Source organism: Artibeus jamaicensis, unplaced genomic scaffold (assembly GCF_021234435.1).
Source record: "Artibeus jamaicensis isolate MK-2021 breed Jamaican fruit bat unplaced genomic scaffold, CSHL_Jam_final contig_3188, whole genome shotgun sequence".
Lineage (NCBI taxonomy): Eukaryota > Metazoa > Chordata > Mammalia > Chiroptera > Phyllostomidae > Artibeus > Artibeus jamaicensis.
Genome location: NW_026521745.1, coordinates 496,321 through 519,031, shown reverse-complemented (window position 1 = coordinate 519,031; position 22,711 = coordinate 496,321). Strand labels below are relative to the sequence as shown.

General features: G+C 43.8%; 1 protein-coding gene across 2 annotated transcripts in view; it reads left to right on the top strand.

The window, feature by feature from the left end:
- The window catches only part of LATS2 (large tumor suppressor kinase 2), a 96,593-nt gene extending 76,835 nt beyond the window's left edge, over positions 1 to 19,758 (top strand). For both annotated transcript variants that reach the window (XM_037157702.2, XM_053663501.1), the window contains exons 3-8: positions 6,518 to 6,650; positions 7,732 to 9,032; positions 9,924 to 10,506; positions 11,771 to 11,953; positions 14,543 to 14,649; positions 17,447 to 19,758. In XM_037157702.2, coding sequence (XP_037013597.2) covers positions 6,518 to 6,650; positions 7,732 to 9,032; positions 9,924 to 10,506; positions 11,771 to 11,953; positions 14,543 to 14,649; positions 17,447 to 17,941 — 2,802 coding nt within the window. In that variant the 3' untranslated portion in view covers positions 17,942 to 19,758. The remainder of the gene's footprint in view (positions 1 to 6,517; positions 6,651 to 7,731; positions 9,033 to 9,923; positions 10,507 to 11,770; positions 11,954 to 14,542; positions 14,650 to 17,446) is intronic.
- The last annotated feature ends 2,953 nt before the right edge of the window (positions 19,759 to 22,711 follow it).

The window sequence follows — 22,711 nt, the reverse complement described above, 5'->3', positions numbered from 1 at the left end:
TCTGGTCTACTCCTTTGATTTGAGTCCCAGTTTCCTTTCCATCACTATTGGTTTCCTGTGCATTTCCCTTCATTTCAACTAGTTTAGCCTTCATTTGTTCTTCTAATTTGTGACTAAAATCCACCAGTTCTGTGAGCATCCTGATCACCAGTGTTTTGAACTGTGCATCTGAAAGTTTGGCTATTTCTTCATCACTTAGATATATTGGCTCTGGAGCTTTAAGCTGTTATTGAGCCATATTTTTTTTGTCTTGTCATGCCTGTTATGTATGAGGGGCAGAGCCTTAGGTGTTCACCAGGGCGGGGCTTCCCAGGTCACTGGGTTGTGACGCTGTATGTAGGGCTGGGGTCAGAGAGGGGCAATGGCGTTTGTTTTGCTCTCTCTCAGAGTTCTGTCCCCTCTGCTGCTTCCCACAAGCAGATTGGGCTCTTCTGGTGCTGGTTCCCAGGTGTGTGGGCTTGTGTACCCTCCAGGACCCTGTGGGTCTCTCCAATGAACTCTCTGTGAGCCTGGGAGCTTCTCCCAATACCTCGGCCCCCAAAATCTTCCCAATTGGTGCTTTCAGGCTCTAATTCCTGTCGCTGGGGCCATAGCCTGAGCGGTCTGTCTCACTGCTCGCTCCTTCACTCGGTTTATCTGTGCACGAATGTGTGGCCTCGGTCAGCCAGCCCCCTTGGCCCTCACTGGGTTCGCCTGTTGCTGCCCCACACCTTGGATCCAGCAACAGCTGCCTGCGTGCCTGGGTTGGTCTGATAGATCTTTCCTGCCCGACCCTGCTCCACAGCTGGCTCCACCCTTCTTACGGGTCTGGCTGAATGATTCGTTGTTGTTGGACTTCCATACAGTTCAATTTTTTGTGTTTTGGTTGCATTTTTGTTACTAAAACTTTGTTGTCTTTGAACTTGGTTGTGCCATGTTTAAAGGAGGCACCATGTTTCTATCTATGCCTCCATCTTGGCTGGAAGTCCAAAATTCTTAATTGGATTATAATGTGGGGATATAACTTTGCTAACATTTGGAAAATGCATTCCTACCAGGAAGGTGGTGGGAGAGGATCTCCAGAGGAAATTTGTTTCTTTGTACATCATAACTTTTCTCTGAATTTAAAATGCTGTCAATTCTGTGTTGATGCCGGAAAACAGCTGAGCTGTATAGAGTGTGTGAAACCAACTTCTGTCTTCCTATTTATGAGACATAAGTTGTAGGAGCATGAAGGGGTGTGCCACAGCTCTTCCCCTTCATGGATGGCAGGTAGGAGAGCGAAGGCAGGTAGGCACATACCCAGCCAGACTATAGCCTTTACCTGAGACTAGGACAAAGTGGGTGGGACGGACCACACTGCATAAGGGTGCTTCAGGAGTCAGGAAACAGCAAAGCTGACCATCAGTCTTCTGTTGCTGCCTGAAGTTTGCCTGCTGTGTAGGTTGCAGGCTAGTGGAGCAGGTCTTTCAGGGCCTTTTGGGGTCTGTGACAGCTGGAGAGCTGGTCAAGGTTACTATGGAGGAGGCTCACTGAGGAGCAGAATCAAGGTACTGTTGGGTGCCCCAATTCAAGGAATTAAGTGTGATGGTGCTGCAACCTCACTCCCTGACTGGTGCCAGGAGAGGCAGCTGGCCTTGATGAGGCCTTCTCCCACCTGGTGGCATGTGGGGATGCTCAAGGCGGTGGCTGCACCCCCTCAGTCTATGCCTCTCCTCCAAGCAAGTTTTAAGTCACTTCTCATAGTGACACTCCAGCCTGCTGGCTCAGAGTCTGAGGATGGGAGTCACAGAGCCCGAGTATCCCTCAGCCACCTACAGGAAATAGGCTATGCTGTTAGATGGGTTTGGGGCTTACTGACAGCTTACTGGGGCCATAAGCAGTTGTGGCACCTGGGGAGGGGATGTGAGGCAGGGCTACATGTCCCTGTGGCTTTGACAGCATGGTGTAGTTGTGTCTCCGGACAGTTCTTATGGAAGCTATAGTTCTTATTGGCTCAGTGAAGGGCAGTGACACACAGGCAGACACTCTGACTCTGGTTACTGGAAGTTAACTGATAAATGAGCCAGCTCATTTAAGAGATAAGATTTTGTTACCTGAAATGTCCCTGTGAACATGAGTCATTCTTTGTGGTCTCCTTATGTTGAGTTTTTTTGGTTATGTTCCTAGATTTGTAGCACAATAAACATACAAGTCTTGCAGTTGAGGTGCCCAGTAAACAGAGAAAGATTGAAATATGTGTACACTTAACTTTGTCAATCCCTGAACATGTGGCAGGTTCTGGAGCAATGACCATGCCTGGCAGCTCACTAGGAAGAAGACTGGCTGGTGGCCATGTTGCACACAAAGCAGGTGGACAGTTCCTGCAGATTAAAAAGGCTGAGTTGAGGGTCATCTTCTAATAGCACACATTAAATGAGCACCAAAAGCTCCAGGTGACCCTAATAAGAGGTGGTCTCATGCCAGGTCCTTCTCCAAGCTGTGGAGACTCCTTCACAGACTTAACCTCATTGCACAACAGAATTGCAAGATAGGGAGGCTAAGTTTCACATGCCACCTGCAGTCAAGGAGGCACTGAAGTGTCCACTTTCTGAATGCTGCTCAGTCTCAGCAACTCTTCCATACTCCAAACATACGTACTTTCCATCTATCAGAAAGTATATTTAAAACACAGCTCTGTCTTCATACCATCTCCCAGTCTGTCTTGTAAGCTGTCACATCATGTTCCTCCTCCCTGGAGTCAACTCTCCCAGACTTCGAGCTCAGGATGTCTTTCCTGGCCCCTCTCAGCCCCTATCATCTCAGAATGTTGCAGTATTGCACCACTAAGAGTGGAGGCAAAGATTATAGCCAAGTATGACTTACATGTTTTGTTCTACTGCTCAGCTAGGATATGGACAGGAAGGGCAAATTCAATTTTAATATGGTATAATCAAATGAATATTAAACACTTAAGTTCTAGTCACTGTGGTAGGTGGGTGGATGCAGCCCTGAATGACTAGGGAATTTCAGGCCCCACCAGCTTCTACCAGAGTCCTCAAGAAGGAAACAGTCTGACAAAGATACGGGCACATGATGCCTGTCCCTGGGCAGTGGGAGTGGGCCTGATAGGTGCTGAGTTAGCCTTAAGAAGTGCATAGTTAGGAGCTTCCAGCCAAGATGGAGGCTTAGGTGGAAATACTGAACCTCCTTGCACAACCAAATTTAAGGACAACAAAGATTTACAAACAAAAACACAACCAAAACAGGACAGGAAATTGAACTGTATGGAAGTCTGACAACAACAAACCATTCATCCAACTGGTAAGAGGGGTGGAGAGGGGTCGCAGCAGGGAAAAGTGGTGGCTGCTGGATAAACCCAGGCACGTAGGCAGTGGTTGGCAGATCCCAGGTGTGGGGTGGCAATGGGCAGACCCAGTGAGAGCGTAAGGCGCCTGGCTGACTGCAGTCACACATTCCCACTCAGATAAACCAGGTGAAAAAACAGACGGTGAGACAGACCGTGTAATGCAGGGCCCCAGCGCTGGAAATAAAGCCTGAAATCACCAATTGGAAAAAACTTTTGGGGGTTAAGGTGCCGGCAGAGGCTTCCAACCTCACAGGACAGTTCGCTGGAGAGACCCACAGGGTCCTAGACCATACACAAGCCCACCCATCCTGGAACCAGCATTAGAAGGACCCAATTTGCTTGTGGGAGGCAGCAGGGGGACCAAAATCCAAGAGAGAGTGCACAAATGCTATTTCTCCCTCTCTGACCCCACCCCCAGTCACAACCCAGCAACTGAGTTGACTTGCCCCAGTGAACACCTAAGCTTTCACCCTTCATACGTAACAGATGCGAGCAGACCAAAACATTATGGCTCAAGCAGAAGAACAACTAAAAGCCCCAGAGCCAATACTTCTAAGCGACCAAGACATAGCCAACCTATCAGATGCACAGTTCAAAACACTGGTGATCAGGATGCTCACAGAACTGGTTGATTTTAGTCGCAAATTAGATGAAAAAATGAAGGCTACACTAAGTGAAATGAAGCAAAATGCACAAGGAACCAATAGTGATGGGAAGGAAACTGGGACTCAAGTCAATGGAGTGGACCAGAAGGAAGAAAAAACCAACCAAACAGAAAAGAATGAAGACATAAGAATTCAAAAGAATGAGGAGAGGCTTAGGAACCTCCAGAACATCTTTAAATGTTCCAACAACTGAATTATAGGGGTACCAGGAAGGGAAGAGGAAGAGCAACAAGTGGAACACTTATTTGAACAAATAATGAAGGAGAACTTCCCCAATCTGGCAAAGGCAATAGACTTCCAGGAAATCCAGGAAGCTCAGAGAGTCCCAAAGAAGTTGGACCCAAGGAGAAACACACCAAGGCACATCATCATTACATTAGCCAAGATGAAAATGAAGGAGAGAATCCTAGAAGCAGCAAGAGATAAGGGGACAGTCACCTACAAAGGACTTCCCATCAGACTGTCAGCAGATTTCTCAAAAGAGACCTTACAGGCAAGAAGGGGCTGGAAAGAGGTATTCCAAGTCATGAAATCCAAAGACCTACAACCAAGATTGCTCTATCCAGCAAAGCTTTCATTTAGAATGGAAGGACAGATAAAGTGCTTCTCAGATAAGTTCAAGTTCAAGGAGTTCATCATCACCAAGCCCTTATTATATGAAACATTAAAGGGACTTATCTAAGAAAAAGAAGATAAAAAATATGAACAGTGAAAGGACAGCAAACTCACAGTTATCAAAAACCACACCTAAAACAAAAGCAAACTAAGAGGACAGCTAGATCAGGATCAGAACCATAGAAATGCAGATAACATGGAGGGTTAGCAACAGGGGAGTGGGAGGAGGAGAAGGGGGGAGAAGGTACAGAAAATAAGTAGCATAAACAGTAGATAGAAAATAGATGGGGGGGGCAAGAATAGCATGGGAAATATAGAATCTAAAGAACTTGAGACACGTGTTCATAAACTAAAGGGGGGAATGGTGGGGGAGGGGTTTGCAGAGTGGAGGGGAACTGAGGGGGGAATAGAACAAATGTAATGGCATAATCAAGAAAAAAAAGATTAAAAAAAGAATATCCCAAGGAATTAAAAAATAATAATAAAATAAAATAAAATATACCTTAAAAAAAAGTGCATAGTTAAGAAGGAGGGAGCATCTGGGGCAGTGGGTCTGTCTCCTGAGTGGCAATTTGCAAACATAGCCACTCTTACTGCAGCAGAGCCCTGTGTCATCATACTGGAATTCCTATATTTTCACCCTTCCCTTCTCCTAGTCTGAGTTACAGGAGTGATCTCCCACCCTTGTACCCTCAGATCCCTTCTCATCTCTTGTCACCACCTCCCCTCTTCCAAATTTTTCCTTTCCTCGTTTCCCCACCCTTCAACCTTCAAAACAGCCTCCCTGCGTCCAATAGGCTTTCCTTTGTGGTCACAGTCCCCCCATCTGTTCTCATGGCTCACAGCTCTACAGAGCTGACCACAGGGTACCTGGGCCACAGCCCTCAGTGTCCTGTCCCTCTGTCTCCCATCTGTTCCTGCATGCTGGATCTCCCCCACCTTGCAGTTTCTCTCTGCCCCAGGTTGATCTTCTCACTGACCAGTGTCCCTCTTGGAAAAAGCTTCTGCAACTGCTTTTAAATAGGGACAGAACTCTGTGGCCAGTTGACCCAGATGGGGGCCCCTCTTTGCTGCCTCAAGCCTCCACCCCATCTCTGTAAGGTCCTGCTCTGACTGTTCCACCTGCCAAGAATCCATTTTCTCTACTGGGCTCCCCATCTGTCCAAATTGTCTGTCTTGAAGAGCCATCTCTTCCATGAGCAGTCTTTGGTGCCCACTCCCTTGGTGAGATGAGTCTGATTCTTCTGACCCTCATCCATTCTATCTGCATCTCCCCATGGTAGCCACCAGTGTTTGTCTTGTAGACTAAGGGGCCTGTCCTATGCCACCCATGAGTGCATAGGCCCCTTTAGCCTGTTCTTTCCTTCTTCCACTGAGCCAGGGCCCTAAGCACAAGTCCCCACCTGCTGTAGGCAGCATAGGGCATTGCAAACAGTAGGCATTCAGGAAGTTTCTTTATAGTCAAATTTTTTGCAACTCCCCTATCCCCTTGGGGCAGATCACCCGGTCTGGACCACAGCACTGCAGATGCCCATGTCCCAGAGTCAGCCTTGGGGGTGAGCTGGGTTACAGCAAGGTTCCTTGACCCCACCATTCTTCACAGTATACTGTTGTAGTTTTAGGTTTATACCCACTCTCAAAAGTTTTCTAAGGTGAAACAATTTAAGATTCTTTCAGGTCCACCATTAAAATTCTTGTATGTTCTTGATACATGCTAAGTAGTCTTCTGTGGTTTAGTACAGGTTAGACTCTTTTCATCAGGCACCAGAGGACATCTAACCAACTGTGCCCATTGAGACTCATCTGCGGCACCTTCAACATCACAGGGAGGCAAGTGTCACAACAGTCAGGAGCAGGGCAGGAATGGAAGTCTCTGGTGGCTTTAAGATGACACATGTGCTTCCTTCAGGAGATGGCAGGCCGGGCACTGAAGCAGACGGGCAGCAGGAGCATTGAAGCTGCCCTGGACTACATCAGCAAGATGGGCTACCTGGACCCCAGGAAGGAGCAGATCGTGCGTGTCATCAAACAGACCTCCCCAGGTGAGCTGAGGCCTGCAGCCTGCTAGTAAAGTTGTTTCGTGATTTAAAAACATAAAATAAGGTCCACTGTGGTCGTGGTCAGCAAATTGCCTCCGGGCACATTGCTACATGCCTGTAATGGGTGAGCGAAGCCTGCCCTGCTCTGAAATTTGGGCTCTGGAGGGGATGCAGCAGTGGTAAATCATGAAACCTACCTCGGTACCCCCCATCTGAAATAACCTGTGTTGGGAGCAACTCGTGAAAGATTGCAAAATTAACTGGATATTAAAATTAGGCAGAATGGGAATAAAAATGTTCTTTTTACTTTCTGTTAAGCCTGTGGAGGCATCTTTCAAAAGGGGGGCTTATTTCATTGATTCTAAAACACCATTTCTCACACTTGAGAACCACTGCCCAGTGGCTTAGGGTGATGGTACTGGGGAGGCCTAGATCTGGGAGCAAGTGCTCGGCTTCCCTGGCTCTCTGTGGAGAGTCCTCTTCTGGAATGAAGCAGATGGGAAGTTTTCTGGGGCCTGAGCTCTCCCAAGTGTAGTAGGGATTCGTGGTACTTAGCAAAGCAGTTTCCCCTATTTTGTGGAAGACATGGGATAAACCAACTTCGTTGCTGAGTGAGAACTGTACAGGCTTTGAAAGATGAATCTCTGCTGTTAAGAGGACACAAACTTGTGTTTTCTCCTTGACAGAAGGAGTTTTATTACACAGTGCTGGTTGGCCATTCATGTCATGGTGCTTAGCCATTTTGGTCCTGTCTCAGAGCACAGCTTTCAGGGGACCACAGGGTGATGTTCTGTGTGCTTCTCTTCTACATTAGCCTTTGGTTTTTTGTTCAGTGGTGCAGGAAACAGCCATGTTTGGCTGTGACTTCTGCTTGATGTGGTGGCTCTAGAGGGTCTTGGCTTTGTCAGGAGCCCCCATGACGGCTCTCTGTGGGACGGGCAGAACTTTTGACTCAGACGCAGCCCAGATGAGCCCCAGCAGAGTTCAGCCTTGCCAGGGGATCTTCAGTCCTGAAAGGGCCTGAAAGTGCCAGAACCTGCTGGACAGACCCCCCTAATGCCACGGTTCTTTCTTTCCTCTGCAGGAAAGGGCTTGGCGCCCACCTCAGTGCCACAAAGGCCAAGCTTTGAAGGAGCAGAAGATCCTTTTCCCCCCTACCATTCAATGAGTGGGGCCTATGAAGGCAGCGGTGCTCTGGAGGAGGTGCCCCGGCAGTACATGGACTATCTCTTTGCTGGCACCAGTCCCCACAGTGCACCTGGTGGCTCCCAGCACCAGCCCAAGGGCTACTCTGCAAGTATGGAGGCTGCTGGGATGAACTTCCCCGTGGCCGGGCCTGGAGGCCAAGGCCTCCCCTCGCAGGGCCCACACTACAGGCCACACCTGCTGGTGCCCGGAGAGCCCCTGAGCTACAGTGTCCAGCGCAGCCCATCCTTCCAGAACAAGGTGCCACAAGATGCTGTGGGGTATGCCAATCTGGCTGTCAAGGGCCCAGCTGGGCAGCCGGGGGCTGGCCACACCTTCCAAGCAGTGGGGGCCACAGCAGGTTTGTATGTGCTGCACCCACAGCACAAACAGGCCCCCCAGGTGCACATGATGGCACCCCCACAGAACCTCCTGGCCCCCTCCAGGAACAGCCTCAACGTGGACCTGTTTGAAGCCGATAGTGCCCCTGTCCAACCGTGGCCTGTGCCCACCCTGGCCCGGCGCAACTCTCTACAGAAGCAGGTGGCATTCCGGCCTGAGGGCACTGTCCCCAGCAGAAGCAGTTCCTTCAACAGCCACCAGCAGCCCGTGGCCATGGCTTCCCCCAACACCATCACGGCAGTGACGGCAGCTCACATCCTGCACCCAGTGAAGAGTGTGCGCGTGCTCCGGCCTGAGCCACAGACAGCTGTGGGGCCCTCCCATCCGGCCTGGGTGCCCGCACCCACCCCAGCACCCGATGGGCCTGACACTACTGACGAGCACCCCCCACCCTTGGTGGGTGCCAGCCCCTACCCAAGGGATGTGGATGTGAGGTGCCCGCCCCCACCTTACCCCAAGCACCTGCTGCTGCAGGGTGTAGCCGAGCAGGTGGATGTGGATGTGGACTGCCTGTGTGCAGGGCTGGAGCAGAGACTGCGGGGAAACCCCTCTGAGCCCCCTGACAGGGGCCACAAAGGCAGCAAGGTGGATCGAGCTGGGAAGGATAAGAAACTGATCCAAACATCTCCTGTCCCAGTTCGTAAACATAGCCGCGACGAGGAAAAAAGAGAGTCTCGAATCAAGAGCTACTCACCCTATGCATTCAAGTTCTTCATGGAGCAGCATGTGGAAAATGTCATCAAGACCTACCAGCAGAAGGTCAACCGCAGGCTGCAGTTGGAGCAGGAGATGGCCAGAGTAATCTCTTCTTTCACTCTTCCTAAGCCATTAATAGGAATTGCAGTAGGATCCCTTTTCTTTCTGTTTCATGCACTTTTGGTACCAACTAGTCATCTCCCCAACACTGGTCTGGTTATGGGGAGAGGACCTGGGGAAATCAGAGGTGTGTGAGCCTCCCTTCTCCCTTTTGCAGACTGCAGGGGTCAGCTATGGCCGCACACCATGTGCCAACGAGAAAATTAGCAAATGGATTTTTATGTGTTTTTGTTCATTGGCAAAGTTCATTAAATTTCACTAATAAAACACTTTGGGAAGAGTAGAAACAAAGTTTGAGGTTTTATGAATTGAAATTATGGGATTCATTTATCCTTTTTTTAATAATTTATTCCTTCATTAAAGTAATGCTTTAAAGGGAACTTATTTGATGAGAAGGTAATTAATAAATTTAAATTAAATGTTATAGTAAGTTTAAATTACACAAACCGATAATTTCAAATTCTAAAAAATAAAATTGTGCTCTTACTTTTTGCTCTCTCATTTTCATTGACTTTTCTCGTTTTCTCATTTTCCCCTGAGCTATTAAAATATTAGATTGCTCTTAGAGTTTCATGAATTTTGTGGTCCCCTTTCCACGGGCTTTTGTTTAATAGGTGTTTCCTTTTGTTTTTAAGGGCCTAAAGTCACCCAGAGAGAGAACTATTTTGTCTTCCCTTTGGATTCGGATTTGTGTCACATATGGATATAAAGAACAAAACTGATTTGTTTTTTTGTTTGGACTATATTGGACTCATTCTCCTTTCTTCTCATTCCTGTAGATCAAGTCAGGTTCCTCTCAGTTCTAGGGCATTTCCCTCCAGCCATTTCCTCTTGGGGTTCCTCTGATGTGACCCTTATTTTCCTTCTGTGCAGGCCGGACTCTGTGAGGCTGAGCAGGAGCAGATGAGGAAGATCCTCTACCAGAAGGAGTCTAATTACAACAGGCTGAAGAGGGCCAAGATGGACAAGTCCATGTTTGTGAAAATCAAGACCCTAGGGATAGGTGCCTTTGGGGAGGTATGCCTGGCGTGTAAGGTTGACACTCATGCCCTGTATGCCATGAAGACCCTAAGGAAGAAGGATGTCCTAAACCGCAATCAGGTGGCCCATGTCAAGGCTGAGAGGGACATCCTGGCTGAGGCAGACAATGAGTGGGTAGTCAAACTCTACTACTCATTCCAAGACAAGGACAGCTTGTACTTTGTGATGGACTACATCCCTGGGGGTGACATGATGAGCCTGCTCATCCGAATGGAGGTCTTCCCCGAGCACCTGGCACGCTTCTACATTGCAGAGTTGACTCTGGCCATTGAGAGTGTCCACAAGATGGGCTTTATCCACCGAGACATCAAGCCAGACAACATTTTGATAGATCTTGATGGTCACATCAAACTGACAGATTTTGGCCTCTGCACTGGATTCAGGTGGACTCACAACTCCAAGTACTACCAGAAAGGTACTGTCTTGGGTACACCACACCTGCTTTACACATCTGGATACAACTTAGCTATCTAAAGCAGGGGGTCCCCACCCGAGTCACGGACTAGTACCACGAACTGGATCATGGCCTGTTAGGAACTGGACCATGAGCAGAGCTCACCGGGGCTCTGCCTCCTGCCCTCTCCACCTCCCCTCTGCCATGAAACTGGCCCATGGTACCAAAAAGGCTGGGGACTGCTGATCTGAATGCAACTATTTCCCACCCCAGTGGCTCCTAATGCTTGTGAAATTATCTGTCACTCCATTATTGTATAATTTGGTGTGACATCATTTTCTCCCTAAGAAAGTAGTATGATATGTGTGAGTGGATTTTTTTTACTATGGTATTTTTAGGACAATAGGTGTCATGGGGCCTTAGTGAAGAACCATCACTCTGCCCTATTAAAATGAACCTTAAACAGTGAGCCTCACAACTTCCTAAGAAGTCTTACTGTAGCTGACCTGAATCTGCCTGCACTATCTATAGTATCTTTAGGTATCTGTACGTGTAGGTATGGATATAGGGATGATTATAGTTTAACTCCAGCTCCCATAGTACTGCTGTTTGGAAAAATCGGAAACAGCTGGCTGTTATTTATGGCTTGGATTCTTTTTTCTTTTTTAAAATTTTTAAAAATTTATTGATTTTAGAGAAAAGAGATCAATTTGCTGTTCCACTAAATTATGCATTCATTGGTTGAGTCTTATATATGCCCTGACTGGTGATCGAACCCGCAGTCTTGGCATATTGGGTCAGTGCTGTAACCAACTGAGCTTCCCAGCCAGGAAGTATTTATTTTAATATCATACTTAAGGTTTCTGGGCTTTTTCTTTTAACTTAAAACTAATCCTAAGTCATTTAATTTAGTCCTATTTTCTGGCATTTAGGTCATTTTTTAAAATTCACATTTTGAAAATCTTCTTACGCTTTTCCATGCTCATCTTAAAGCATGTTGAGATTGGACTGAGAAGAGCACAAAGTGACATTCCCTCAGTCACCTAAGGCTCAACACAGCCTACAGCTGCTGTCACCACACCACAGTTGTTTCTGTCATGGTGTAGTGTTCACCTCACGTGGTCTCACACCCAGGACCTCAGGGTGCCCTGCTGAGCACTGGGCAGGGTTCTTTCTCTTAGTGCACAAGGAGCTGAATTGAATTACTCTTCAGTTTGAAGCTGTGGGTTTGTCAAAACATGGAAACTTAATTTGTTTTGTATTCTCTTATTCCTGGGTGAAAAAGGGAGCCACATCAGACAGGACAGCATGGACCCTGGTGACCTCTGGGACGATGTGTCTAATTGTCATTGTGGAGATAGGCTGAAAACCCTGGAGCAGAGAGCCAAGAAGCAGCATCAGAGGTGTCTGGCGCACTCCTTGGTTGGGACCCCAAATTACATTGCTCCGGAAGTGCTTCTCCGAAAAGGTGGGTGCCTCTGGCTCTCACCTAGGCCATTCCACACTCCTGCCCAGCTAGAGGCTGTCTTGACTCCTGACCTGTAGAGCCAGAGGACCTCTGAGAGTCTCTCCAGCCCCAGCTTTCTAAGACCCTAAATATTCCCCTGTAACTGTGTACCCATGGAAGCACGTGTCACTTCCATTTTGGAGCCGCACTTGCTCCCAGGATAACAGAAGACATGTACCTTTAGGTCAGTCTTTGCTCGCTCCGCCTTTGACTGGGAAGTGAGAGATAGGGTAGAGGTGTGGACTTTCTATCTGGTGCCCAAGAGAACCACTCCAGAACTGGTTTGACAGTCATGTGGTAGAAACAGCTCTGGGGGGCACAGAGACACTATTCATCCACCTAAGACATTTCCTGGCTCTAGCTCTCTTTTTTAAAAACTCACTTTATTTTATCTTTTCAATTACATTTTAAGTTCAATATCAGTTTATATTAGTTTCAGGTGTACAGCAGAGTGGTCAGTCATAATTTACATAGTGATCCACCCCCCCGTCACCCCCAATATTTCTAGTACCCACCTGGCACCATACATAATTATTACAATATTATCGACTGTTTCCTGTGCTGTACTTGACACCTCTGTGACTGTTTTGTAACTACCAATTTGCACTTCTTAATCCTTTCCATTTTTTTACCCAGTCTTCTAACCTCCCCTCTACTTTGGCCACCATCAATCTGTTTTCTGTGTCTGTGAGTCTGTTTCTGTTTCACCTTGTTTATATTGTTCTTTAGACTCCACAAAGAAGTGAAATCCTGTTACTTGTCTTTCTCTGACTTATTTTACTTAGTGTAGTACCTTCCAGGTCCATCCACACTGTCACAAGTGGTAAGGTTTCATTCTTTTTATGGCCACGTAATAATCTATTATATATATACACCACAGCTTCTTGCTCACATTCTGGATTGAGCTGCACCATCTCTAGCTGGTTATTGAGTATGACAGAATGCAAACACTTTTCCTCCAGCTCTTCCTTCTACTCCAACAGCACCTTGAAGGTCAGATTTGGGGAAAATAATGTGCATAAAACTACAAGTGCTCAGTAAAATTGGTCCTGGGTAGATGTTCTGTTCCATCAAAACTGAACACCATGACATCTGACTGAACACCAGTGGAATCTTCCAGTAATCAATCGCATCGCCCATGGCGACGCTTGATTTTTAGTGTGTGTAATAAATCCAGGCCACCAATTGTGGCCTGTCTTTCCACATGTGTTGTCTCAAATCTTTGCAGCCAGCCAGACTTGATTCAAATCTGTGTTTTCTTTATTAGCTGTGGTAATCCAAGGCAAATTAATTAGCCAGTCAGAGCCACAGCTATAACAATAACCTTGCTGCCCAGTCGCAGTCTCAAAGTAGGAGGAAGTGGTGCTGGGCCATGGGACAAAACATCCCTCTTCCATCCCACCCTTCTTCAGCACCCACCATGCATACAGTCCAGGAGCTGGAGGTGCTGTTACTCTGCAGCCCTCAGTGCTAGATGGGCAGGAAAGACTGGGATGGAGGGCACCAAAGAGTTTGGAGAAACTTGGAATACTGCCAGTACCTGAGGGTCCCAGTTCATACTTAGCGCAGATTGGGTGACATCAGGACTGGAGCATGGTTTGGAATGGGACATGAGGCTCTGGAGGAAAAGTGGGAGAGAATCAGAGGAAAAAATGCACCTGCTCTGCAGCCTCCCTGGGGCTGCTGACTCTGACTGCGCTGCAGGATGTCCTGCCTTAGCTCTGCCTCGGGAGCACTGTGAGGAAAAGCCTGGCTAGTTCATGCCTCACACAGGGATTGTGTCTTTTTTTTCCCTGAAGATTTTATTTATTTATCTTTAGAGGGAAAGGGAAGGAGATAGGGAGAGAAATATCAATGTATGGTTGCCTTTCATGTTTCCCCTGCTGGGAACTGGCCTGCAACCCAGGCATGTGCCCTGACTGGGAATCGAACCGCAATACTCTGGTTCACAGGCCTGTGCTCAATCCACTGAGCTACACCAGCCAGGGGATTGTGTCTTCAGTGACAGTTGTTCCCTTTGCCAAAGTGCTCCCTTTCCTCCTTCCTTCATGTTCTTCACTTACCTCTGCCCCTCCCAGGAAAGCCTGGTCAGGAAGCCCTCGTGACTGGACACCCCTGTTCATGGGTCTTAACACTTCCTGTTTGTGGTTACTGCTAATTGTGATTTGTGTCTGTATGATCTTTGACAACTTAAAATCCTGGTTAGTATCATTAGTAACAACAACAGTAATATTTTAAAATTAGGTTTTTTTCTTATTACAAAAGCATCCTCTGTTTATCACAGACCAGTGACTGAAAATAAGAAAAAAGGCAAGTGATATCCTCCTGCCCAAATAAACACTGTTACCACCCTAGCGCATGCCCTTTCCAGCCTTTATTCTGAGCCACACATACAAGGAGATGTGTTTTGTATAGGGTTTTCTTTTATATAGTGTGTGTTACTACACCATGTTTCCCCATGTAGCAAAGTAATACTTGAGTTTTTCATACAGTTCTTCTCTGCAAAAAGTACGTACCCATGCCGGACTTGAATGTAGCCTTGTATTTCAGGGTATACTCAGCTATGTGACTGGTGGAGCGTTGGAGTGATTCTCTTTGAGATGCTGGTGGGGCAGCCACCCTTTCTGGCCCCCACTCCCACAGAGACCCAGCTGAAGGTAATGAAGGGGGAAATGCATCCATTTGCTGCAAACACATGATTTTCTGACCTTTTATTCTGAGTGATAGGGGAATCTCAGTTGTATAAAATGGGATTTAAAATTTTACTTTATTTTATTTTATTTTTAAAGATTTTTATTTCTTTATTTTTAGATAAAGGGAGGGAGAAAGAGGGAGATAAAAATCAATATGTGGTTGCCTCTCGTGCACCCCCTACTGGGGACCTGGCCTGCAACCCAGGCATGTGCCCTGATTGGGGATTGAACCAGTGACCCTTAGAGTCACAGGCCATTCCTCAATCCACTGAGCCACACCAGCCAGGGTGAACATTTTTGTTTTAATAAGTAAAGCCCTAGAGTTAGCCCAGAGTTTTAAAATACAGAATATTGTGTGTGTGAAATTTTACTTAAACCGTTGGTCCCCTGCCATCTTGATGTTTCCAGGTAAGAAGAAAGAGAAGCAAGCAGTAAGGCATGGTCAAATCTAGTCTCTACTGCCACTGTGCAAAAGCAACAGAATACTTCATAAACTATCCCTAAAGAAATAAATTTGTTCATTTGGGTGTTTTATCATTACTGTTTTCAGATTATCAGTATAAGGTTATGGTAGTGTGCATATTTCTAACATTCATTTGATGTAATTAAATAACTAGTTTTAGAATGATGGCCATTTACTGACATAAATGGTTTGATTACTTAAGAAGAATTGAATTGAATTGAATTGAGAATCTGATGAAATGTTTACCACTTCTCAGAACAGTGCACTTACTCACTGACACATGTTTACTAACAGTTCTAGGAAGATCTCATATGCCCTGGATGGAGTTTATGGTAGACTCTAAATTAATAGTCCCTTAATTAGAAGAACCCTAAATTAAGGCTTAATTTCATGCCAGTAACAATAAAATTGGAAGTTGGTATTAGCTGTAGCCTCACTAATAGCTAAACCACTCACTAATTTACCTGCATGATAATAACACAGTTTCTATTGTAAATAAAATGTACCATTTTAATCATTTGTAAGTGTGCAATTTAGTGGCAATAAATATATTCACAGTTGCACAGTGTTGTGCAACTGCCACTACTGTCTATTTCCAGACATTTTCATTTTTCCAAACAGAACTGTACCTGTTTAACAGTAACTCTCCATTTCCCCCACCCCATCTCCTGTAACCTCTCTTCTATTTGACTGCTCTGGGTGCCTCAAATGAGTAGAATCACATAGTACTCGCCCATTTATGACTGGTTTATTTCACTGATAATGTCTTCAAGGGTCATCCATGTTGTTGCATGTGAAAGAATTTCCTTCCTTTTTAAGCCTGAATAATATTGCGTTGTACATATAGACCACATTTTATTTACCCATCATCGAGCATTGGACGCTTGGTTGATTTCTACCTTATTTGGTTATTGTGAATGGTGCTGATATGAACATTCATGTGCAAGAATTTGTGTGAGTCTTGCTTTCAATTCTTTTGACTGTATACCCAGAAGTGGAATTGCTGAGTCACATGGTAGTTCTGTTTAACTTAGTCACACTGTTTTCCACACTGGCTGCTCCGTTTTTACATTTCTACCAACAGTGCGTGAGGGTTCCATTTCCTCCACATTCTCACTAACACTTTTCCTTTTTTTTATAGTAGCCATCCCAACGATGGCTTCATTTCATCCTAGTGAGATGATACCTCACCGTGGTTTTGATTTTCATTTCCCTAATGATTAATAATGTTGAACCTCTTTTCATGTACTTACTGGACATTTGTATGTCTTTGGAGAAATATCTGCTTTAGGCCTTTGCCCTTTTTTACTGTTTTTTTTTTGTTGTTGTTAAGTTGTAGAATGTCTTTATATATTTTGCATATTAACTCCTTATCAGATACCTTTTTTGCAAATATAGTCTTCCATTCTGTGAACAAATATAGTCCTCTTCATTCTGTTTACAGTGTCCTTTGATGAACAGAAGTTTAAAATTTTTGATTAAGTCGAATTTATATGTTTTTCTTTTGTTGTCTGTGATTTTGGTACCATATCCAAGAAATCATTGCCAAATCCAATGTCATGAAGATTTTCCCATTTTCTGCTAGGAATTGGATAAATTTTAGCTCTACTAAAACTACTCGGGTTCAAACCAACCCTCCCATCCACACACCTACCTGCCTCCATGCCTTACCCGATGCTTAGTCCCCCTACAGTAACCAGTTATGTTGGCCTGATTCAAAGTATGAGCAGTAAAGTCCCTTAGCTCTTCTTCTCACGGTAAACACATTTCTGTGACAAATGTATTTACTGAGCATTTAGATGGCTGGTGTGTGCAGTTGAGCATCAGGGACAGGAGGTCAAGGCCAGAGGGTAGGCCAGCTTTATTCTTCTCTATGAGGTTGCCTTTTTAAATTATAAAACCCCAGCTCACCATCTCTCAGCCACAATAAGTATTTAATGAGAACCATGATGGTTCAACAAAAATCTGTTGCCATAGCTAAAGAAATGACTCAGAGAGGATCAGTCTCTTCATTTTTTTGTGGAAAGCACAAAATTCTTTTGCTAAACAGTCTCTCTGATAGAAGAAAATTGGTCTTTCTGGGTCTGCATTTGGCTTCAGCATCCTGGCCTCAGACTAGATCAGTGACCTGCTATGGCTGCTCAGATCTACAACTGCATCTTCTGAGTCTATCCTGACTTTTCTCCTGTCAGACTAAAATTATTTAAAAGTCACGTCATCACATATTGTCCCAGAACTGCCCATATAAGCCTTGGGATGTTGAGAGAAACTAAACCTTTGGTTCTATTGTCTCTTGAGGTGATAAACTGGGAGAACACGCTCCACATTCCAGCCCAGGTCAAGCTGAGCCCCGAGGCCCGGGACCTCATCACTAAACTGTGCTGTGCTGCTGACCACCGGCTGGGGAGGAACGGGGCTGACGACCTGAAGGCCCACCCATTCTTCGTCACCATCGATTTCTCTACTGACATTCGGAAGCAGCCAGCCCCCTACGTTCCCAAGATCAGCCACCCCATGGACACCTCAAATTTTGACCCAGTAGATGAAGAAAACCCTTGGCATGATGCTAGTGAAGATAGCACCAAGGCCTGGGACACACTCACCTCCCCAAATAACAAGCACCCTGAACACGCATTTTATGAATTTACCTTCCGAAGGTTCTTTGATGACAATGGCTACCCCTTCAGATGCCCAAAGCCTTCAGGAGCAGAGATGTCACAGGCTGAGAACTCGGATTTGGAAAATTCCAATCTGGTGGATCAGACTGAAGGTTGCCAACCAGTGTATGTGTAGACAGACTTGGCACTGACACCCAGCTTCATCAGGCCTGGGTACTTGTGGCTGGGTCCTTAAAAGGCCTGATGGAAAGTCAGGGCAGCTTTGTTTTCAGTTAGTTCATTGATTACTTCACTTGAAACTCTAGTTTTCATCAAAAAACCCAAAACAAACAAAAATGCTTTTTAAAAAAGGACTCTAGTCTAGCATATCTTCACTTCTAGATTCTGGTTGATAAGGGGGAGGGTTGTAAACATGGCTTTGAATCAGCTTTTGAGGACCTTCACTGCATTGAAAGAAAAATTTTTTTAATTTAGTACAGTTTAGAAAGAGCACTTATTTTGTTTATAGTCGCTTTTATTACTAAACTATAGGGATTAACTCTGACAAATTGTGCTGCTGTTATTTTATACATTTGTATTTTATCACAGCACTTACATTTAGGGAAAAAATTAAACTGAAGAACGTGATAAGAAATCTCTGTGCAATAACATAAAGATAACACTTTTGTTGTTACTGATACCATTTTATTCATGCAGTGGTTTTTGTTTTATATTTTTCCCACATTTAAAAATTGTGATATGTTAAAAGCTGCTTTTTTAAAATTGCTTTTTGCATATTATAGTATAATAGGCAGTACGTGAACAAGGTGACCCCACGGGTGTGACTTCTGATGTCTGATGTGTAGAGTGCTGCATGAGCTGGGCTTTCTATTATGAATGACTGTGTCTTGCCATTCACAGCGGGTTCTGTGAAGATGTTTTTATACAGTATCTATAAATGAGACATTGTAGACAGTGTGTGATGACATGTGTGGGTGACTTCACTGTGATTGTATCTCTTACTGTTTTGTTAAAGAAACACAAGTATGGGACTGAGAAGTGACTTTCTATGTGTGTCTTGGGTATGGTTGGATTCTTTGGGGGCTAAAATTAAGCATTTGTCATATACTAAACTTGTGTACTTCTAAAAGGATTAATTTAGCTATGCCAAAAAGTTTGAAGTTAATCATGGAACTCTGTCTCACCAGTTGATCCACTCTCTTGGTCTTGGCATAGCTGATGTGTGGGGTCCAATAGCTGCCACCAGATGGCCCCACTGAGAGGTCTGCCCACCACCATTCCTCCCACAACTGAGACAGCTTCGGTCTCACCATGTTGAAATTTAGTGATCTTGGCATTCTTTCACTTTTCTTTGTTTTGGTGTGCTTTGAAATGTCAATCTTAACTTGGTTTTAAAGTATATTTTCCTCATCTTTGTAAAACAGTAAGGGTTATTCAAAGTGACATTGGAATACAAGTAAAAATGAAGCCATACCTATTTTCTTAGATGTGTAGATACATATATAACTACATAGATAAATGTATAAAATATTCCTTATTTCAAATTAGTATGATTCCTATTTAAAGTGATTTATATTTCAGTGAAAAGTTCGGTTCTCTTGCTTTTTAAGAATCCAGTGCATTATATTTTCATTATATTATTCCACATATTTTTCCTTGATATTTTTAGCATAATGTATTCATTATTTAGTATATATCTAGGCAATAACACTTATAAGTTTATCATGTCTAAACTATAAAAAAAATTCCTGTGTACCGGTTTACATTTTGTATGAATGGCAAATCCCAACATCTGCTGTGCTTGTACCATGACTGTCAGTATTTCTGCGACTTTACAGTAATGCTGTGTTGTTATTTACAGCGCTCTGACACACTTTTAAGTGGTAGGTTCTTTCTCAGGAACTCAATTTAACTATTATTTATTGATATATCATTGCCTTTGAAAAGCTTCTATTGGCACAAAATATTATTAAAATTTTGAATACAAATCCCTTGGTGTCATGTTTTATTGGAATTTTAAGTTTTTTTATCAGTGTGTCATATAAGAGTTAAAATTAATTTTTTGTGTATCTGTAGAAAAGCAAAACTTTATGCATATTTAGCACAAGAAAATACACTTTTTTTGTCTCTTTTACACAAGTGGGAGAATTATGCACATTTTATCTGTACTAGTAACATAAATTTTCACCCTTTATTATTACTGTGTAATATTTTATTGTGAGGGTCTGTTATAATTAGACCAGTCCTATATCAATGGACATTTCTATTGTTTCTAGTCTTTTTCTATTATGAACCATGTTGGAATAAGTAAACCCTTATAGCCATCATTTTGTGCAAGGAAATATGTAGGATAGATTCCTAGAGATGGAATTGCTGGGTCAAAAGTTAAGCGTATGTGTGGTTTTTATTGCAAAGTAGCCCTGCACAATGGAGGAGGAACCCCTGTAGGTTATCTCCTCCACACCCCACCAGGTAGCCAAGAATGCACGTCCTTGACTTATCTTTATATGGACCATTTCTCAGGTTCAAGTTTGCAATGAGCACCTTCCGCTAGCTCATTGTGCCAACACACTGGTGCTCAAACTGCTTCATGTGCTATGAGTAACGGAGTCCTTTGTCTCTGATCCAGGTGTCTTCTGTCTTAATTCAGGATCCATGAAAGAATAAACAGGCTCATTTACTTAATAGCTTGTAAGTAGGATAAAATCCAATCTTAGACCTGACAACAGATATTGAGTCAATATACATTCCCAATAGCAATGTGCAAATAGTGTAGGTAGACACTTGCCAGCCACACAGTGTACTAATAATGTACTAACTTTTTTTTATCTTTGCCCATTAACTAAATTAAAAAAAAAACCAAACCTTGGTGTACTTTTACTTGGCATTCCTCTTATTTTGAAAGAAGTTGAGCATCTTTTGTCTATGCTTGACATCTATTTGAATGTCCTTAAAAATTATGATCCTAATTTTATGCATAAATTGGATGCTGGTTCTTAAGACCTTCCTCAGTTGAAACTCCCAAATGATTTCCATTCTCTTCTCATTCATCATCTTTTCCTGCTCAGCTGACCATGAGTCATTTAACTGACTATGTCTATTGGCCAGACAACAGATTATGGAGCACAGTCTCTTCAGTGTTTTGACAGATTCCATAGGAGGTACATACTCTAGCATTCATGAATTCTCTGTTCAGAGGGTTGCCAGGGCCCAGTCAGGCCTGGCTTCATCATGTTTGTGGTCATTGTTGGATGTGATTGGAGTTTGTTGAGGGAGCAAATTATATTACATTCCTTCCAAGTTTCCTTCTCCACCTTGCATGATACATGTCCCCTTGATAAGGCAAATCACAAAGAGAAAAACATTAGCCAGCATGGCATGCTTCCCCTGAACCTCATGTGGTCTGAACCACTTTTTAGTTACAAATTTTTGAAATGCAGTTTATTTCTTCCAAATTTGACTTACAAACCAAGTTTAAAACCCCAGTACTTAACCATTATTTTATTTCAGCCGGCAGAATTCAGCATAATCAAGAAGATTGTTGCCATTATGTGCGTATTTATAAGTCGTTTTATCAAGCATTGTATCCTTTTCCATCAGTAAAAAAACATTTCCTTTAGCAAGAGAACTTTTCATTTCCCAAAGTGGCATCTTAAATTTAGTGGACGAAATGTGGTTATTTAACTGTGGAAAAGAAGAAAAATTCCATGGTTATTGGACACTGTGGTTAAATACATGTGGCCTCAGAGAAATGCCTGATGACAACATTGTTCTTCTTTTGAAACTCAGATAGTGTTACTATACGTTAGTTTCAACCATCAAACATACCTTAGAAAACTCAAGAGGAGAGAGAAGAAGGCTGTTGTATTTACTAATAGTTTCTCTTACTGAGTTCTTGCTTCCTGCTGGTCTAAGACTTCTTCTCTTTCCCTCTTTTACAAAACTTCTTTAGCCCTTCTTTTAGGATAGGTCAACTGGGGACAGAGTCTTAGTTTTCTTCATTGAAAAGTGTCTTCATTTCTCCCTTTATCCTGAGGGTATTTTAGGCACATCTGTCGGGGGTATAATTGTGTTTAGGGTACAGGATTCTGGGTTGACACTTCCTCCTAGCCTTGATGATCTCTGAGGAGAATCTGTTGTCATTCTAATTATTTCTCCCTATAGAAAAGATGTTTTTCTCTGGCCGCTTTCAAGGTTTTTTCTTTGATTATCTTTTAGGTTAGTTATGACATGTCTCAGCTTGGATTTCCCTGGGTTTACCCTGTTTGTGGTTTACCCTGCTTCTTGAGCCTGTAGGTTTATTTCTTTTGCTAAATCTCCTGTGAAAGCCTCAAGGCTCCTGCATTCCCTTTCACTTTCCCCAATTCCTACACCAGTGTAATTAAGGATATCCATATTTTCTTATCTCTAAACATGAATTATTTAGAGATACCTCTAAAGGATACCTCTAATCCTTTAGAGATACCATTAATTGATACCTCTCTCCCTTTGTTTATAAATTTTTAAAGCAGGACCATGTAAGAGAAAAAGTCTTGGGCATAGACTCTTGAGTGTAACCCCAACTTTGTATAACTTCTTCCAGATTCATTAGTTATATGAGTCAGAATCTGAACCAGTAAGTTTTAAAATTCTCCAGAATTAGGAACTTCTAAAAGGAGGCGTTTTAGGGGCTGCCAGGGCAAGAGAGCCCTGCCCTCTGCTTCTGTCAGACTAGCTGTGCTTTTCTGCATAAAATCAATTACAGTCGGCAAAACATTATGTCTTAGGTATACTACAATATTATGTTTTAGACATTTATATACCTTACAAAGTTATCACCCCAATAAGATAAGACTGTTGGTTTAAATACTTAGTAATGTCTTTTCTTTTGTGTTTAGAGCTAATTTTTAATTTTATAAACAATAAATGTAAGTAGTTTTATTACTGTAAGAGGGAGTCTCTGTCC